Below are 17,162 nucleotides of genomic sequence, written 5' to 3' on the forward strand. Positions count from 1 at the left end.
ATTGAAGTGTTAATGCCTCCAGAGCCCTTAGCAAGATAACCTACTCCTGCTCCAACCCGTGGCTAAGGTAACTTGTCCCTCGCTGCAAGGAGTTATATGTGTTAATTAATGCCTCCTGGGCTGCCACCTGCCTGGATTACTCCGTAGGGCCCTTTGCCTGGCATCTGCTTCTCATCACATAACCAGGAAGGAGAGATAAGGGGGAAGAGGACAGGAGAACAAAGAAAGCCTAAAATGTCCAAAGCCCCCTTCTCCTTCACGGGAGAAGTCTATTATTATTCTAATAAAACTAGCTTTCTATGCTTGTCTCGAGGGTTCTCGGATTTCAAACTTCAACATTGGAGGAGGCAGAACTCGGTCCTGATTTTCATCGTCAGCGGTATCAACATGAAAACCTCATCCCTTTATGGATATTTGAGGGTTTTGTCGTTAGGAAACACACTTTCACAATAAGACGTCAAGGTAGGAGGGCAGGGTGCAGTTTATTTACCGGTTGGTGGACCGGTTGCTTTTAAAGCCTAGTACTCTGATAGGATGCGAGCCCCCTTGCTGCTCCCCTGTGAGCTCCTGCCCGGGCCCTCGAGCTGCGCCAAGGCCGGTCACCAGCACCCCCGGTGGGGCAGTGCTGTGGCACAGCGAAGGCTGCGGCCCAGTCGTGCGAAGATGCGGGGCCGTTCGCAAAAGGGGCGATCGGAACGCTCCGCGCGAAAGGAGCAGGGCCGCGGAATCTACGGAGCAGTCACGAGGCCCGCAGCGAAGGGCACACTGCTCCCGGCGGGTCGTCCCTGCCGCGGCGTCCCCCGTCCCCGTGGGTGCAGCGGGGCAGTCTGCGCCCTGTCCTTTCGCAGACACCTAGGGGCTCAGGGAGCGGCCACACCGGGAAGAGGGAGCAGGCAGACACCGAGTGCGGGGCCTCACGGCGGGGAGGGCGACCGAGGCCTGCGCGTCCCCACGCGCCTGGCCCCAGGCCCCGGCCCCGCGCGCCAGAAGCATCGCGCGGGCGAGCGGCGCGGCTCGGGGCGGCCGGGCTCTGCCAGGGCCACGCAGCCCTCGCCAGTCCCCAGCGGCCCCGGCAGGCGCTGGAACCCGGCGGGCGCGCCCGGGGCTCGGACTCCCGCGCGGCCCTGCGCGTTTCCCGGAAGCGCCCGAGCGGCGCCGGCGCAGCCGGGACTCGGCTCCCAGAGTGCCGCGGGCCGCCCGCCCACGACCGCGCCGCCGCCGACCGCGCCGGAAGCTGCCGGCGCTGGGGGCCGGGCGCGGGTGAGACGGCGCGGGCCGCAAGCCGGGTGGGGGCCGCCAGGTGTCCCGCGGGGCCCCTCCCGTCCGAGTGGTCGTGGGGGCCCTGCGGCCGGAGCCGATATCCAGCTCCCAGGTTGGGTCCTCCCGGCGGCGGCGCGCCAGGTTCCTCCAGCCCGCGGCCTGCAGGGAAGAACCTGGCTCGCGAGGGCCTCCAGGGACCAGCCGGACGTGGGTGGACACGGGGCTGCCAACACCATACTGCCCCTTGCCTGTCTGTGGCTTGTGGGCTTTGGCTGAGAGTAGCCCCCACGATTTGCTCCTGGAGCCTCAGCGCCAAGGTTTTCTGCCTCCAGCTGCTCTGGTTCCAGGACTGGGAGGTGGTGTGATTCAGTCCAGCAGGGTCTGTCTGACTGCCTGTGGCCTGTGTCCCCTCCCGGGGTCTGCCCCTGTGACCGTTGCCCCCCAGGATGCGGCATGAAAGGATTGGAACCAGATGGCCTTGGCCTCACACCAATTTGGCCCTCCAGGTACAGCCACCATGGGTGACCCCCAGAGGTCCATGCGGATCCTAGTGACAGGGGGCTCTGGACTGGTGGGCAGAGCCATCCAGAAGGTGGTGGAAGATGGGGCTGGCCTTCCTGGAGAGGAATGGGTGTTTGTCTCCTCCAAAGATGCCGATCTCACGTGAGTGGAGACCATCCCAGAAGCATTCCCCTCCTCCCCATGCCCTCTCCAGACAGAAGAGCCTGGAGTCACATCTGCTGCCCCCCACCCCCAGCTTGGCCCCAGTCTGGGCCCTCCCTGCCAGGTGTCTGGCCTGGCCTAGGTATGCTGCTCTGGGCAGGCATCCTCCCATTCCTCTCTGCAAGCCATTCCTTCACAGCTACCCACTGAACTCCACCACTTGTGCTTTTGGCTGCCCCTTCTGCAATGGTCCCACTTAGTACTAGCCCCCATTCCCCCATACAGGGCCCTCCATGGGGCCCCTGACAACCCGGCTTCCTCCAGGGACACAGCACAGACCCAAGCCCTGTTCCAGAGGGTCCAGCCCACTCATGTCATCCACCTTGCTGCAATGGTAGGGGGCCTGTTCCGGAATATCAAATACAATTTGGACTTCTGGGTAAGTTGGGGGCAGACAGCAAGCACTGGAAGACAGGAGTCCAGGTTCTGAGAACTTTCTAGCGGGTCTCCCACTCTCAGGTTCCTCTTCCTACCTCGTGGAGTCCCTGAGGATTGGGGCTTGGCACAGCCTGATGGGGGCAGCCCCTGAGGGACTCCCAGTGACACACATTCGTGCTGCAGGCAGAAGGCCATATAGGTGGGTCTGGGGGCATTTAGATCAGTAAAAAGTCAACCTGCAAAGAGGGTGGGGGATTTGAAAGAAGCTGTCATTCTACGTGGCTTGAGGCTGGTTCCTGCTTCCTGAGCCAGGCCCACAGTGCTTGATGGGGTGCAAGGGTGTCTGTGCCCTGGGAATAGGGGGTATAATGTAAGGGCTGTACCCCTACTGGTTGGCCTCCTGCCTCTGGGCAGCAGCCTTGGCCTTACTGGCCTGTGCCAGCACTGGGATCAGAAGCTTCTGCAAGACTCTGCCCAGGGTCACTGTCACCCATGGCCCTCCTTGTCTATCTCAGCCTCCCCCATAAGTTGCCTGGCCACCAGCCTCTTCCCTGTTCTGAGGCCAGGCCAAATGCCATGGCCATCTCATGTCAATTTAGGAAAGGGAACTGGGAGTCATGGGGGATCAGGGTAGGCCACAGGGAAGGAGACCTGGGTGTGAGCTCCCCTGAGGTGGGCAGGGGAGGGGCCACTTCTGTGTAGTGGGAGCTTCCCACCCAGGGCTAGGTTAGGCCTCTGAGCTCCTGTCCCTTCTTCTGCGACCTGCCCTGCCTTCAGCAACCCCAGGTAGGCAGGCAGAACAGAACCAGACCCTATGTGGCTATGATAGGGATAGTGGCTTCAGTAAGGTCAGTGCTGAGAGGCTTTGTCTTGTCCCAGGAGGAGTTAGACGAACAGGCACAGGTACTGCCTATGTCTAAGGGGCCAGAGTATGTCCCCACCTCTGTCTCTGGAGGAGTGGAAAGGGGCTGGGTTCCTGCCTGGGCAGCCTGACCTGCCCTGCTCCACCCTGCAGAGGAGGAATGTGCACATCAACGACAATGTCCTGCATTCTGCCTTCGAGGTGGGCGTCTGCAAGGTGGTCTCCTGCCTGTCCACCTGTATCTTCCCTGACAAGACCACCTACCCTATTGATGAGACCATGGTGAGGGGGGCCTATGTGGGGTAGGACTTGGTCTGTGGGTGGAACCTGGAAGTGGGAGCCTCAGTGCATCTTTTGCTCCCATAGATCCACAACGGGCCACCCCACAACAGCAATTTTGGGTACTCCTACGCCAAGAGGATGATTGACGTGCAGAACAGGTCCTCCTATGCTGCCTTGGCCAGGCCTAACCAGGAGTGGGGGAGGGCTTAAGCTCTGGTGGTGGGGCTAGTTGGGTGGCTGCCTTCTTGAGTCTGGTGTTTGCATCTGTGAGAGACCAGCTATGGGTGGGGTCTGTGTCCTGGGATGAGGCAGGAGATGCTGGGCCTCTGCAGGGCCTATTTTCAGCAGCATGGCTGCACATTCACCGCTGTCATCCCCACCAACGTCTTTGGGCCCCACGACAACTTCAACATTGAAGATGGCCATGTGCTGCCCGGCCTTATCCACAAGGTGCACCTGGCGAAGAGTGAGTGCAGCTGCCCAGCATGTCCCATCCAGAGTTCCCAGGGTTCTGGCCTGAAGGGGTCCCTGGGCTCCCATCTAGACAGCTCATGGCAGCTGGAATGCTTCTGACAATTGCTCTTGCCCCTAATCTGCAGGCAGTGGCTCTGCCCTGACAGTGTGGGGTACAGGGAAACCACGGAGGCAGTTCATCTACTCGCTGGTGTGTATAAGGCTGGCCTGCTGGGTTGATGGGGAGGCAGTGGCATGAGGGGGTCTGGGTACAGTGCCTGGGGGTGCCTGGGAGTCCCTGGTCCAGCTGTGAGCTCAGCAAGAGAAAGGGCTGCCTGGAGGAGGAACCCCATACCCTCCTGGGTGAGCCATGGCTGTGCCCCCAGTGAGCAGAGATAGCAGTGTGGCCCCCTGGCTCCCTCATCTGACTGTCACTGTGGGCTCTGACCTACCTGCCTGCCTGACCTCCAGGACTTGGCCCGGCTCTTCATCTGGGTCCTACGGGAGTACAGTGAGGTGGAGCCCATCATCCTCTCAGGTTGGCACCCACAGCCCCCACACCCCATTCCTACAGTGGGACAAGACCCAGTTTGTCTTTGAGGGCTGGCAGAGAAGTGGGGGCAGAAATACCCATGGGAGGCTGATAGGAAGCCTAATAGGCCACTGCCCATTGCTCCCACAGTGGGCGAGGAAGATGAGGTCTCCATCAAGGAGGCAGCTGAGGCTGTGATGGAGGCCATGGGCTTCCACGGGGAAGTCACCGTATCCTTTGAGGCACTCTAGAGGAACTGAAGCCCAGGTGGGACACTCAGCCTTACACCATTTTGTGGCCAGGTGGTACTTGCCCTGGCAGCTGGAGGGGGGTCTGTCTTGGCCAGGCTCCCTCCCCAGGAAAGGCAGGTTTAAAGTAGCAAAGAGGTGGGGTGTACCTTCTGCTGTGGCCTTGACTAAGGTGCCTAGTATGATACCACCAAGTCAGACGGGCAGTTTAAGAAGACAGCCAGCAACAGCAAGCTTCGGGGCTACCTACCTGACTTCCGGTTCACACCTTTCAAGCAGGGTGAGCCCCTCCCCCTCCAGTGCCCTCCCCTTGGCAACCTCCTATCCCCCGGCCCCCCCTGGCTTTGGACCCCCCTCCACTGCTCCTCCCTTTTGCTCCTTGCTGTGGCTTCTGCTTTCCTACTGTGATGTGGAGGTGGGGTGCTCTGCAGATTTGGTCACCAGGCCTGGTCACCTGGGAGTCAGGGTACTGCAGCTTGGAGGAAGTGACTTCCCTGGGTCCCTGGGGCCTGTACCCTCCCTGGGTCCTGTGGGTCACTGTGGTCTTGGCCCTCACCTGCTCACCAGCCCTCACTTGTCCACCTGCAGCTGTAAAGGAGACCTGTGCCTGGTTCACTGACAACTATGAGCAGGCCCGGAAGTAAAGCCGTGCAGACGAGCAGGCACTCAGCTGGCAGAGCCCAGCGCCCCCCACCTTCAGACCTTGCCAGGAACCAAGGACGCTGCTCAGCAACCCGGGCTACGTCCCACTGCCTCTGCCAGGGGTTCCAGGCAGTTGTCCAGCGGGGACTCATTTGTGCTCATCCTCAGGGAAATCAAGACCCGGCCCAGCACCTCACCCCCCACTGCCCTGTTCTCAGTGCACTCTGGGCCCGCTGTGCTTTGTCTGGGAGCCAATAAAGTACGTTTCCACAGACCTGATTTGGGCAGCTCTGTGCTCAGCCATCCCCCACACCCGGCACTGACTGTCTCCCAGACTGGCCAGTCCTGGGGCCCATTCTTCCCTTGGGATCATCAGCCTCTGAGAACTGATTCTGAGGAGCAGGAAGCAGCAGGCAGAACAGGCTGTTGATGGGCTGAGGTGCGGAGAGGGAATGTCTCCGTAGTCCCGTTGGATCTCAGTTAAGCCTAACCCTTTTAGGCCTGGGTGAGCAGCTCCCTGGGGCCTGCTCATCTGAACCCTGAGGACCTTCAGGAAAGATGCAGGGTGTGGATTTGGACGAGCTCAGCGGGCTGTCTGATATTTTGAGGAGAACCTGGGGCTGGTGATTGGGTAGCACGGACTTCCCTGAGACTCTAGAAGAGCTGGGCCAGGCCTGGCCCTTCATCTCATAGCCCTTTGCAGCAGCTGGTTGCGTGGTAGGGGTTGGGGGAGGCTGCACTGTTTTTTTGATAGATCAGCTCCAGCCACCAGAGGGTTGAGTATCATTGGCCGTCGCATTTTCAGTGGACGGACATGCAGTCAGTAAAAAACAAGGTCTGGCCCCTAGCTGGGTCCAGAACCCACCACAGCTCCCTATTACTGTCAGCACTGACCCGTGTGCTGGTACGCCCCGCCCACCGACTTCCCCGCAAAAGGCGACGAGGAGCCCCGTAGTTCCTGCAGCCAATGAGCAGCGAGGGGCGGGGCCTATCGCCGCAGCCTCGCAAGTAGTGACCCTGGACGCGATGGAGGCTGCGGCGGTGCCAGCCGGGCTGCGCGTGGGCTTCGTGGGCGCGGGCCGCATGGCGGAAGCCATTGCGCAAGGCCTCATCCGAGCAGGTGGGGTGGCTGTCCCTGGTTGGGGGGACCTTTGTGGGAACAGGTCGCCTGGCTGGGTGGGAGGGGCGCTTCCGGGTGGGTGCTGTGAACTGCAGGGCTCCTGGGCAGCAAGCTCCCGGTGCTTCCACGGTCCCCACGCCCCCAAGATCTCCGGGCTGGCTGAGCTCTCTTTCCACCAGCTGTGGCTGTGCTAGGCGTGGTGCCCACCCTCTCCTCTAGACTTGGCTTCCTACTGTGGGCGGCCAGAGCTGCTGCCCGACCTGGCCATGAGCCATGTGTGAAACCAGCCTCTGGATCGCGTGTGGATGAGCAGAATAAAGAACATTCTGGTTTGGGAAGAGTTAGAAAAGTAACATGCCTTAGGCTTTTTTTTTTTAGTACAGCTGTGACTTTGTATACTTTGGGTGTAAAGAATACAATTAACTTCACCTGTTTCTTATTGTCTTTAAGTGGCTGCTAGGGAATTTATAGTTACACATTTGGTTTGAACCATATTTCTCCTGGACAGTGTTGACTTACCCTGGCATCTATGGCCAGCTTCCTGGACTCATGGCCTAGGTCCGGGTGGTCTTCCTGAGCTTCTAATTATTTTTTCTATTTGTGTGCAGGCTCCACATCCAATAGTGGACAGCATTGTGGACATTTAGACCAGATAATTTGTCCTGTGTACCTGTGTATCCAAGGGCATGTAGCCTTCTGGGCCTCTTCTCCCTAGATGCTAGTTACCTTTGAGTTGTGACAGCTGGTCTTTAGACAACACCAATGTCTTCTGGGCCAGGGATATCATCCCAGCTGGGCTCAATAGTATATAGCAGGGGCATTACTGCCACCCTAATCCTATACTGCACAGCATTTAGAAACCTTTGCATGTAAGTTACAGATAGGGATCTGGTGACCTTTGGCTCTCTGCTTTCAGCCATACTTCAAAGTCCAGATGGGTCACAATCAATCAGAAAATAGTTTACCACAGTCTCAGGCAAAACCTGATGGTTCACTTGCATCCAGGGGCCATGGTGTGCATTTCTGTCTTCCTGTTACACCTTACAGAAATCTGGCTCAGTTTTCTCATCCCTATATCCTACAAAAGCAGACAGTTTCCACCAAAGGGTCATTTAGCTTCCTCTAGGACATCCTAGCACACTCCTTTTCTTCAAGGAACCCCAGCTGCTGCTGAACCTTCTGTTAGCTGCTTCATACCCACTCCTCCACCCCATCCCGAGACCTGGTGCTCCCTCTGGGTTCTGTCCCTTGGCCAACAACCTAAGTGCTCCAGGCAGCCATCCCTTCCCTGGAGGCTGGGGCCCCTAGCATCTGTGTCCCTCACAGGACCAGACAAACTCCTGGCCCCTGTGTCCAGCAGCAGGCAGGTGACAGTGATTGCCGAGTTGAATCAGGTGGGTTTGATAGCCTGACTTCGGGTTGCCAGGCCATTCTATCTCCTCCTCATCAGTGGCCTCCACCTCTGCCTTTCTCTGTAGGCAAAGTGGAAGCTAAGCAGGTGCTGGCCAGTGCACCAACAGACAGGAACCTCTGCCACTTCCGGGTGAGCAGGGCCCAGATGACTTGTCCTCCTGAGACAGTCATTAGGTTCAGGAAAGTGTAGCTTATTAAGACTGTCTGGGTGGCTGGGGAAAGGGAGGTCAAAGGCCAAGAGGAAAGTCAAGGTTGTAGAGGGAGGCGCAGATACAAGTTGAACACATTCGTGCTCTATGGGGGTAGGCAGGACTGGGCATGGGTATTCATTGGGATGGAGGGGTCAGGAAGGTGCAGGCTTGGGGGTCTGTGAAGAACGGGGCCAGTTGGTTGGTCTTGGCTATTGAGAGCAGGGCTAATGCAGATTCTTAAAGTGAAAGAGGCCTGAGGGGACTCATGGGATGGAGGGCAGCTTGTGGTGTGGTAGAGTGCCCGCTCATGCAGCTCTGGTCCTGGTTCTGGTCCTGGTGTCCCTCTGCAGGCTCTGGGTTGCCAGACCACTCACTCTAACCAGGAAGTGCTGCAGAGCTGCTCGCTGGTCATCTTTGCCACCAAGCCCCAAGTCCTGCCAGCTGTCCTGAAAGAGGTGGCTCCTGTGGTCACTGCTGAGCATGTCTTGGTGTCTGTGGCTGCTGGGGTCTCCCTGAGCACCCTGGAGGAGGTGAGCAACACTTGTGGGTGAGGCCTTGACCACAGCCTCGGCTGTGCTGGTCGGACTGGAGTAGCAGACAGCCTCTTGACACTGCCTGGGACATGGGGACTGGAGCCTGCAGTTGCCTGAGACATCGCCTGTCGGGGCCGGGTCCTGCAGGCTGCCTGATTCTGACCTCTCTGACCAGCTGCTGCCCCTGAACACACGAGTGCTACGAGTCTCACCCAATCTGCCCTGCATAGTCCAGGAGGGGGCCATGGTGATGGCACGGGGTCACCATGCTGGGAGCGAGGAGGCCAAGCTCCTGCAAAATCTGCTGGAGGCCTGTGGGCAGTGTGAGGAGGTGCCTGAGGCTTATGTGGACATCCACACTGGCCTCAGTGGCAGTGGTGTAGCCTTTGTGAGTATTGAGTTGCCCATACCCCAGCAGGTAAGCCCTCAATCAAAAGAGGCCCTCCCAGTTTCACATGATACCTGTGCCCTCAGGAGTCCAGCCTTGGGGCCGCAAGTGCTGGCTCCAAGCCTCTTGTTAGCCCTTCTCCCTCTCCAAACTTTGTGCTTTGGTGGCCTTTGGGGCTGATCTTGGCTCTGGGCATGCATGGTAATGCTCCAGGCCTTGTTCCTGAAGCTTCTGAGCCTTCTCAAGGCCGGGAGCTATGTCTGGGCAGTGTCAGCATTGACATTACCCTTCCACCATGCTGCTGCTATAGGTGTGCACATTCTCTGAGGCCCTGGCTGAAGGCGCCATCAAGATGGGTATGCCCAGTGCTCTGGCTCACCGCATTGCTGCCCAGACCCTGCTGGTGAGTGAGGGTCTTCCCAGGGGAAGGTTGGAAAGGTCCAACCTGTACCATCTCCAGTGGGCAGGGAGGAAGCAGGCCTGCAATCCCAGGCCAAGGTTGGGGAAACATGTAGCTACCCCACCTCTCTTGAGTGACCGCCCCTAATGTCTTTCTTCCCAGGGGACAGCCAAGCTGCTGCAGCAGGAGGGACAGCACCCGGCCCAACTACGGACAGATGTGCTTACACCAGCTGGCACCACCATCTATGGGCTCCACGCCTTGGAACAAGGTGGACTGCGAGCGGCTACTATGAGTGCTGTGGAAGCTGCCACCTGCCGGGCAAAAGAGCTCAGCAGGAAATAGGTCCCAGGCTCAAGAGGAGGCCATGGCTCCTCGCCCACCTGAATCTCCTGAGTGCCTAGAACAGCCCTTTGTGGCACACTGGCCTCCTTGCTGCCCAGACCCACCCCACCCAGTTCCCTCCTTCCCTTCCCTTAAGGACCACAATTCTCTTTCCATCCCACACAAGTGATAAATGCAGAGATAAATGCAACCCCTCCTATGGGGATCTCCCACCCATAATAGTGGTGACCTTACCCCTAATGAGCCCACCATAGTGGGTGATGTTCTTTCTTAGGGGCCTGCATTTTGGGGTGGTTGGAGGCCAGGAGCAGAGCTGCTGGCAACAAGAGTAGCTGGGACTGGTCTGGAGCGCTGGCCCTTCCTCAGATTTCTCAGCAGTGCAGCCTGGCCAGTGCTCTCATCCCAGCTCCAGGACCTGCACAGGACCATGGAGTCTGCACAAGATGCACCCTTCTCTCCTTAAAGCCAGTAAGCTTGGCCTGCTGCTGTTGGGAAGGCTGTGTGTCTGCTGGGTCCACCTCAGTGTTTGGGCAGTACCAGGTGGGCAGTGGGCAGAGAGGCTGCTCAGTGTCTGGGAGAGGAGACCCACCCCCTGCCAGCCAGATGTCCCCTCCCTCCTTTGGACCTTAAGCTCCTGGCACATAGTCAGGTGGAGCCAGGCCCTGGGATGGCCTCTTGGGTCAGAAGTCTTGGAGGTCCTGCGGCCATGGCATCATTACACTGGCCTCTGCAGGATTCGACTCTGAAGTATGTCCCTTAAGATGAACCACAAGTCAGAAAAGCTAGGACTAGGAGAGGAGCAAGGCCATGAGACTGAGGGCTGGGGCTCTGAGGTCCCTGAGTGGGGAGGGTCTGGCCTAGCAGCATGCAGCTCTGATCCTTACACTGAGCACCACCCATCCCTCTGGCTCTGCTTTCCTGGGCCTGGCTTGCCACACAGACTCGGGTGTGCTGCACTCTCCCTTGCTTCCACTCCTAGCCTCCTGAGCCTGGGTAAAAGCACCTGCATGTCTGGCTCAGGTGGCTCTGACAGTGCCATCTGCTAGCTGGGTGATGGCAGGTATATTATGAAGTGGAGCTAGTGGCACTTAGGCAGCAGGGACAGGATGTTCCATCCCTGTGTGTAATTCTCTGCCATGCCTCCTGTCTCTACACTGTCTCACTCATTCTCCCCGAGACTGCTGCCCAGGGCATCCCACCAAACCCCTTTTCCAGCCAGAAGATGGCTGCTCTCGGTCAGTGACCCCTTAGTCAGACCCTGGTGCTTTCACTTGTCAGAAGAGCCAGCCTGATTTCCTTATCTGTGAAATGGGAATAAAGGACATCTCAGAGCTCTGGGTGAACTGGTTCTTTGATTATAGGCTGAGAAATTCAAGTTGCAAGTGTCTGAAACTTTTTAAGACATACCTCAAGAGTAGGAGCAGGTGTAGGCAGTGTGGATGGCAGAGGGTCCCATTCTAGCTACAGGTCACTATCATGTGGGTTGTACAGACACAGGATCACCCACTGCCCTGTATCTTGACCCTGATCAGGCCACACCAAGCCTGGGCATGTTGGGGTTCCAAGACACTCTGTAGGCTGCACTGAGCAGGAACTCCTTGGGCAGCCCACCTAAGAGCCACCTGCCAAGAGAACCACTATTGTATGAGCCAACACCTGTCACTGCCTGAGACCTGGCAGGGAAATCACCTCTCCATTGCCCAGTCCTGAACTTTTGCAGGCTGTGATGGAGCTCCAGACCCAGCTATGGCCCAAAACAAAGACACATTAGTTACTCAAGAAGGGAAACTTTGATGGGGAACAGGGTTGTGATCATACCATCTAATCCTCTTCTGTTTTATGCTGCCAGGCTAAAATTACAGCTTTTCAAGATGGAAACTGGCTGTAACCAGAGTACCCTCTTCAATCACTACTGCTCAACTTTTATGCCTCCCAATTTGTGCGGTGTTCCAGGTTCAGGCATTGGGCCAAGAGTTACAAAAATAAGACTGAAATAGGTGCTCATGAAGTTGACATGTTCCATATTTATTACACAAGTGCCATTGGGCTATGTGGCCGTGAGCACTCAGCTGTGAGTGGGCTGAGTGCTAGAGGAAGGTCCCTGGACGCTGCGTGAACCTCACATGCCTACGGTCTTCTTGAGGACACACTGCTGGGGTCAGGTGTCACCCTTGGGCACACCCAGTGAGGGCCAGATTGCCAGGCTCCTGGAGGACCATGTCCCCAGCTTAGGGAGCTCCCCCTCTCTCCCTCTCCGAGCATGCTGTTCCATCCACAGCCCAACTGATGTTCAGGCAGTCACTTCCCAAGTGTGCAGAGGCCTAGGGGAAGACCGCCTGTGGCTGCTGCAGCCATATCCTTCCCCCCAAAACAGTGGTTTGGTGATGGCTTCAACAACCTGCATTTGCCTTTTTATTCACAATGCCTTCCCTTCCCAGCCCAGGAACTTTGCTAATGACCCTGAAGCAGAAGCTGCTATCTGCCAGCATTACCACAGCCCAAGGGCTGCCACCTGCCAAGGAGAAACTGCAGCTTCAAGCTCCTCAGTGACTTGCCATGTTATCTCAAGCCTGAGGTGGCAAACTCAGAAAGCCCACAGTGAACAGCAGTGGGGCACAGGCCAGCTGGGTATGCAGCCCTCTGAAGGGGTCCATGAACCCTGGGGTATCCCTACCACAGAGCCAAACCCAGAAATGGGGTGGCTGTGAGCCAGTGGTAGAGCTATGGTTGGGGCTAAGCATCTGTGCACCACTGCAAGGCCCCAGGGGTCCCTGAGACCCATAGCTGCGGATGCCCATGGGGCCAGGGATCAGAGCAGAGCAGCTATCTCCACAAGCAGGCGACAACCACCTGAAACTGCCCATGGCCCACAGGAACACCAGTGTATCTCATTTTGCAAAAACACTTTTTTGTGGTGCTGCGGATCCATCCCTGGGCTTCATGTACGCAAGGCAGATATCTTCCACTGAGCAACATCTCCGGCCCAAGGCAACACCTTCTGAGCCCTCTCGGGGTGTTTCATGGACCAGCAAATGTCAGTACACAAACCCACAACTTGACAGACACTAAGGAGCTCCCTAAAACCCTGCTGGCCTGCATTTAGCTTGTTTATAGAATGGTCATCTGGTGCCAAAGGGACAGACCAGAACCACCTCCCAGGCCATGAGTGTCCTTTCAAGAGGCATGGGACAGGTGGTGAACAAGTAAGAGGTCTCACCCCTGGTTTCTTAGACACCAAGAGGGCTACTACTTGAGGCTACCCAGTCTGCATGCACACTAAGGTCCAGTGTGCAGTCCTCACCATGCTCCTGGTTCAAAGTTCACTTTTCCTCAGAGCCCTGGAGGCAGAGCCAGAGGAGCAGGGTACCAGCTCCTAGTCTGGGTGCTGGGTAGATAGGAAGGCTCTGGTATAAATGCTTTAGATCTCCTGGGGCCCAGTCCCAACCACTTAGGCTGGAGATCCTTAGCCAGCCCTGACCACCAAAGAGTCTCTAGGTCTGCAGGCTCAGGGAGGTTGGACATGGAGGTGGCCAGATGAGCTTCAGCAGGTATGGGTGGAGGCTGCTGCCTAAACCTAGACAGGTGGACTTTTGATTCTCTTCCTCCCAGAGTCTCATACCTTCCCTTGCACTCAGGTTTGAGATATGTATAATATTACATGTGTGTGTCACACAAGCACACGTTCTTCTTTTTTTTTGGACTGGGGCAGTTCCAAGGAGCTGTTTGTTCTTAGACCCAAGTGGAAATCGCTCTGGGGAGGTACTTCCTCCCACTGCTCCACTGTCAGTTACAGCCCTTCTGGTCCATGGACATAATGTCTGAGCACAGGCACCTGCACTCACCAACTGTTTTTGTGTTCAAGGCTTAGACTACTAGGAGATCAGGTGAGGACATGTGGTCCTCCTCAGCCCTGGCACCAGACTCCTCATGAGGCTTCAGGGCAACATCTCTGCCAAAGCAGCAAAAGGCATGGGCACCTCTTAGTCCTAGGCCATTGGGAGACTTCTGAATCTAGAACTGGACAGAGCAACAGAATGGCATGAGTGATGGACAGTCACCTGGCCTTTTCTACACACTCTCAAACTGAGCTACCCAGAAGCAGCTCCTCTACCACACCCTTGGCAGTATCAAGAAGTGGAAAAATTTGGGGAGGGGGGCTGGGGCAAAAAGAGCCCAAGGGGGTTGCACTAAGGCACTGTGGATTGTCCCCAGATGGCTGGGCCAGTGCCAGGCCTGTTCCGAGGTAGGTTATGTGGATCCAAGCCTTGGGGTTAGACAGTGTTCTGGGGTCAATGAAGGAATCAATCAGGGACCAAATCTCAACACTTGCCAAACCCATGGAATAAAAGATCTACTGAGAATAAATCATAAGGACTTAGAATCCAAGTGGAACAGAAGTCTACACTCGCTGCTGCATCCAGAACCTCAGTACTGAGCCCATCCTCCCCTTACCACTTCATTGTGACCAACTGGTTTGGGCCTCCTGGGCACTGGGTCTGGGCTCTGATCCAGGAGGATGGGAGCCTATAGTTTCCAGAGCAAGGGCAGAAATAACCCAGAGACTATCTCATATTGCCCTTGTTCTCACTGTCCCCTCTGAAGAGCACCTTTAAAAACAGATTCAGATTCAATGTGTTTAAAAAAAAAAAAAAAAAAAAAAGCAAACAAGTGGTTTACTTCTCCACTGAGATGATAGGACCAAGTAGCACCAGGGCTGCAGAACGATGGCACAGAGGCCTCATCCAGTGCACATATAACCTGCTGGGGAGAGGAAGGTGTGAGCCCCACAGGGGCCAGAGCAAGAGCACAGTCAACTGCTCTCAGATGCTGTGACTGGGTGCCCAGCATGTTCAGGGGGAACCCCACGTATATGCCTGCTCAGGGAAGAGCGTGAGCTGAGGCTTCTCTCTTGGAATCCCCCCAGAAGACTGTGGACCATGGAGCAGGACATCACTTCACCAAAGGACCCCCTCCAAGCTGGACTGGACTTGGACCCAGTAACCCCTGGGCCCATGTGGTGGGCCACCTCAGGGAGAAGAGAGAGAGGGAGATGTGAGACTGTGCATGCCTCTCCTTCTGAGTACAGGAAAAAGGCCATTGGGTCAGTGTGGTCACACACTGTCATCTGAAACTGCTGTGGAAGGTTCAATGCCCCCCAACCTCCGAGCCATGCTGATGAGTGAGCGCAGCTGTACCAGCCTCAGTGGCCCCACCTCATTGGGGTCCTGGCTCTCCAGCCACCGCAGAGCTGTCTCCAGCCCCCACACAGCCTCCCCTGCAGTGGGTACCAATACCCCACCACGCTCAGTGACCTCCTCCTCCTCCTCTTCTCCACCCCCCATGCTAGAGGGCAGGCTGGCTGGGGATAGAGGGGCCAATGCAGGGGGCCAGACAGGGCTCACTTCCTCTCTGCAGACCTCAGGGAGGCCCCCATCATCGTCCAGGTGCAGCCACTCAGCCACCTCTTCAGGTGCCAGGCGCTTGTAGGCCAGAGCAGCCAAATGTGTGAGGTCACTAAGCGCCCTGCTGTGCTCCGCAGCCTCCTCAGCTTGGTGGGCTGACTGCTGTCCAGGCTCGAAGGCAGCCCTCAGGCCCAGCAGCCAGCAGCGCTCAATGCTGCCTGCCTGCACCAGGTCCCAGGAGAGGCCAGTCAGGTACAGCATGTCCTTAAGCATGAAGCTGCGCATAAAGTCCAGCGGGGAGCCGCTAGCACAGGACACTGCCAGCCGCAGCAGCTCCCGCTTATACAGATGCTTGAAGGCAGCCACCACACCCTGCTCCAGTGGTGCAGGAATGTGTGCCCTGCTGCTGCCCTTGGACAGGAAAAGAACCCGCACAGCGCCGTCTGGTGTCTGCAGCTCTTCAGGGGGCCCCAAGGGCTCAGGCCCAAACCGCCTGGGGGTCTCCTCGCTTTCTTCCAGGGCGGGCATCCTGGTGGCCCAGCTTGGCCAGGGCGGGTGGGCCACCAGCAGCACCGCCTTCTGCTGCAGACAGCTTCTACGCAGGTAGCGCTTGACGCCCGGAACGAATTCCTCAAAGAACCAGCCCCGTAGCAGCGGGCGGCTGAGCCAAGCATTGGGGCTGTAGCGGTAGGAGGCCGGGAACTTGTCCTGGTTGTGGTGTCGCAGGCTGGGCGGGTCTGGCAGCTGCCCGATGACCAGTGGCTTCAACTTGTGGCTGCCTGTCAAATTGGCGGCCAGCAGCACTGTCACCCGGTCGGCGCTCCAGCCGCAGACCCTCGTCCCGGGGTCCGCTGTGCCCGGGGGTGCAGCCTGCTCCGGAAGCAGCCTCCAGTAAAGGCCAGTGACGTTGGCATTGTAGATCTGCTCGTCACCATAGCCGCCTTCGGCTGGGGGCGGCGCGGCCAGTGCCCGGTCGGGCAGCGGGCCGCCGCTTGGAGGCTGCGCCGGCTCCTCCTTGACTGGTGGGCCAGGCGCGGGTCCTGCAGGCGGGGGCTCGGCCTCGCCGTAGATGCGCTGGCTGGAGATGCCATGGCGCTTCTGCCATCGCCAGAACCAGCCGTGACTAGCCTTGAAGGTGCACTCGGGGCCGTAGATCTGGCGCGCGAAGGCTTCGGCCTGTGCCTGGATGACCGGCCCCGACAGTGGCACGCCGTGCTGGCGCAGCGTGAGGAACCAAGAGTAGACCGCGCGGTCGATCTCCTCCTCGTTGGCCAGCCTCATCTTCTTGCGCTGCGTGCCCACCTCGCCGCCCAGCTGGTCCAGGAACCAGCGCAGCTTGGGCTCGTCCTTTAGCCAGCCGCGCAGCGTGCCGCCGGGCACGCCGAAGTCTCGGCACACACTGGCCTGCCGCTCGCCGCCCTTGACGCGCTCGATGGCTTGCAGCTTGTCCTTGATGGAGTAGGCCTTGCGGAAGGCCATCTTCACTGCCACGCGGGGCCGCGGCCCGGGCGCGGCGTGCGGCGGGCGCGCGACGGGGTCCGGGGCGGGCAAGGGGGCCCGCGGCGGCTCCGCAAGGCGCCCGGGCGGGGGGCAGCGGTCGCAGTGTGGGGCCAAGTGCGGGGCCGAGCCTGCGGGAGGACTCGCGGGGTACATAGCGGCTGCAGAGCCGACCCCGGGGGCGCGGGAGCCTGACGCCCGCCCGCGGGCCGCTCGGGGCGGGGCGCTTAGGGGCGGGGCCGCCCCGGTTCCTCCTTTTTGTCTCGCCAGCCCAGCCGGCGCAGGCGCGTTGGCCCCGCCCCAACAGCTCGGCCACGCCCCCAGCCTCGCCGCGCCTGCGCACTGGCCGCCTCTCGCGGTCCCTGGGCGCGTGCGCCGAATATGCCAGGCCTAGCGGACGTCTCCATTAGGTGGACGGCGGAGGGGTGTGGGGCTGGCTGCTGTTCTTTCCCCGGCACTTTGAGCCAATTTCTCCCGTGGAGAAGGCCTCTGG

At 58.5% G+C, this 17,162-nt stretch overlaps 3 protein-coding genes across 8 annotated transcripts; 2 read left to right on the forward strand and 1 right to left on the reverse strand.

The window, feature by feature from the left end:
• The first annotated feature begins 1,131 nt into the window (after nucleotides 1–1,131).
• On the forward strand, nucleotides 1,132–5,654 carry Gfus (GDP-L-fucose synthase). Of its 6 annotated transcripts, none has more exons than XM_078016561.1 (12): nucleotides 1,132–1,260; nucleotides 1,767–1,923; nucleotides 2,248–2,362; nucleotides 3,241–3,264; nucleotides 3,377–3,505; nucleotides 3,590–3,663; nucleotides 3,838–3,971; nucleotides 4,105–4,169; nucleotides 4,430–4,496; nucleotides 4,641–4,720; nucleotides 4,919–5,018; nucleotides 5,327–5,654. In XM_078016561.1, the coding sequence occupies exons 2-12, from the start codon at nucleotides 1,778–1,780 to the stop codon at nucleotides 5,380–5,382; spliced, it is 990 nt and encodes a 329-aa protein (XP_077872687.1). In that variant the 5' UTR covers nucleotides 1,132–1,260; nucleotides 1,767–1,777; the 3' UTR covers nucleotides 5,383–5,654. The 6 variants fall into 6 exon arrangements, with proteins under 6 accessions (XP_077872687.1, XP_077872690.1, XP_077872688.1 ...); XM_078016563.1 differs by lacking the exon at nucleotides 1,132–1,260 and adding an exon at nucleotides 1,276–1,372; XM_078016564.1 differs by lacking the exon at nucleotides 4,919–5,018 and having other exon boundaries at nucleotides 4,641–4,757.
• Nucleotides 5,655–6,343: 689 nt separating this feature from the next.
• Nucleotides 6,344–11,101, forward strand: Pycr3 (pyrroline-5-carboxylate reductase 3). Its single transcript, XM_005316089.5, has 6 exons — nucleotides 6,344–6,500; nucleotides 7,979–8,043; nucleotides 8,455–8,634; nucleotides 8,813–9,025; nucleotides 9,336–9,428; nucleotides 9,588–11,101. The coding sequence occupies exons 1-6, from the start codon at nucleotides 6,407–6,409 to the stop codon at nucleotides 9,768–9,770; spliced, it is 828 nt and encodes a 275-aa protein (XP_005316146.3). The 5' UTR covers nucleotides 6,344–6,406; the 3' UTR covers nucleotides 9,771–11,101.
• Nucleotides 11,102–11,774: 673 nt separating this feature from the next.
• Tigd5 (tigger transposable element derived 5) lies at nucleotides 11,775–16,954 on the reverse strand. Its single transcript, XM_005316348.4, has one exon. The coding sequence runs from the start codon at nucleotides 16,823–16,825 to the stop codon at nucleotides 14,882–14,884; it is 1,944 nt and encodes a 647-aa protein (XP_005316405.2). The 5' UTR covers nucleotides 16,826–16,954; the 3' UTR covers nucleotides 11,775–14,881.
• Nucleotides 16,955–17,162: the final 208 nt, after the last annotated feature.

This window comes from Ictidomys tridecemlineatus, chromosome 7 (genome assembly GCF_052094955.1).
Source record: "Ictidomys tridecemlineatus isolate mIctTri1 chromosome 7, mIctTri1.hap1, whole genome shotgun sequence".
Lineage (NCBI taxonomy): Eukaryota > Metazoa > Chordata > Mammalia > Rodentia > Sciuridae > Ictidomys > Ictidomys tridecemlineatus.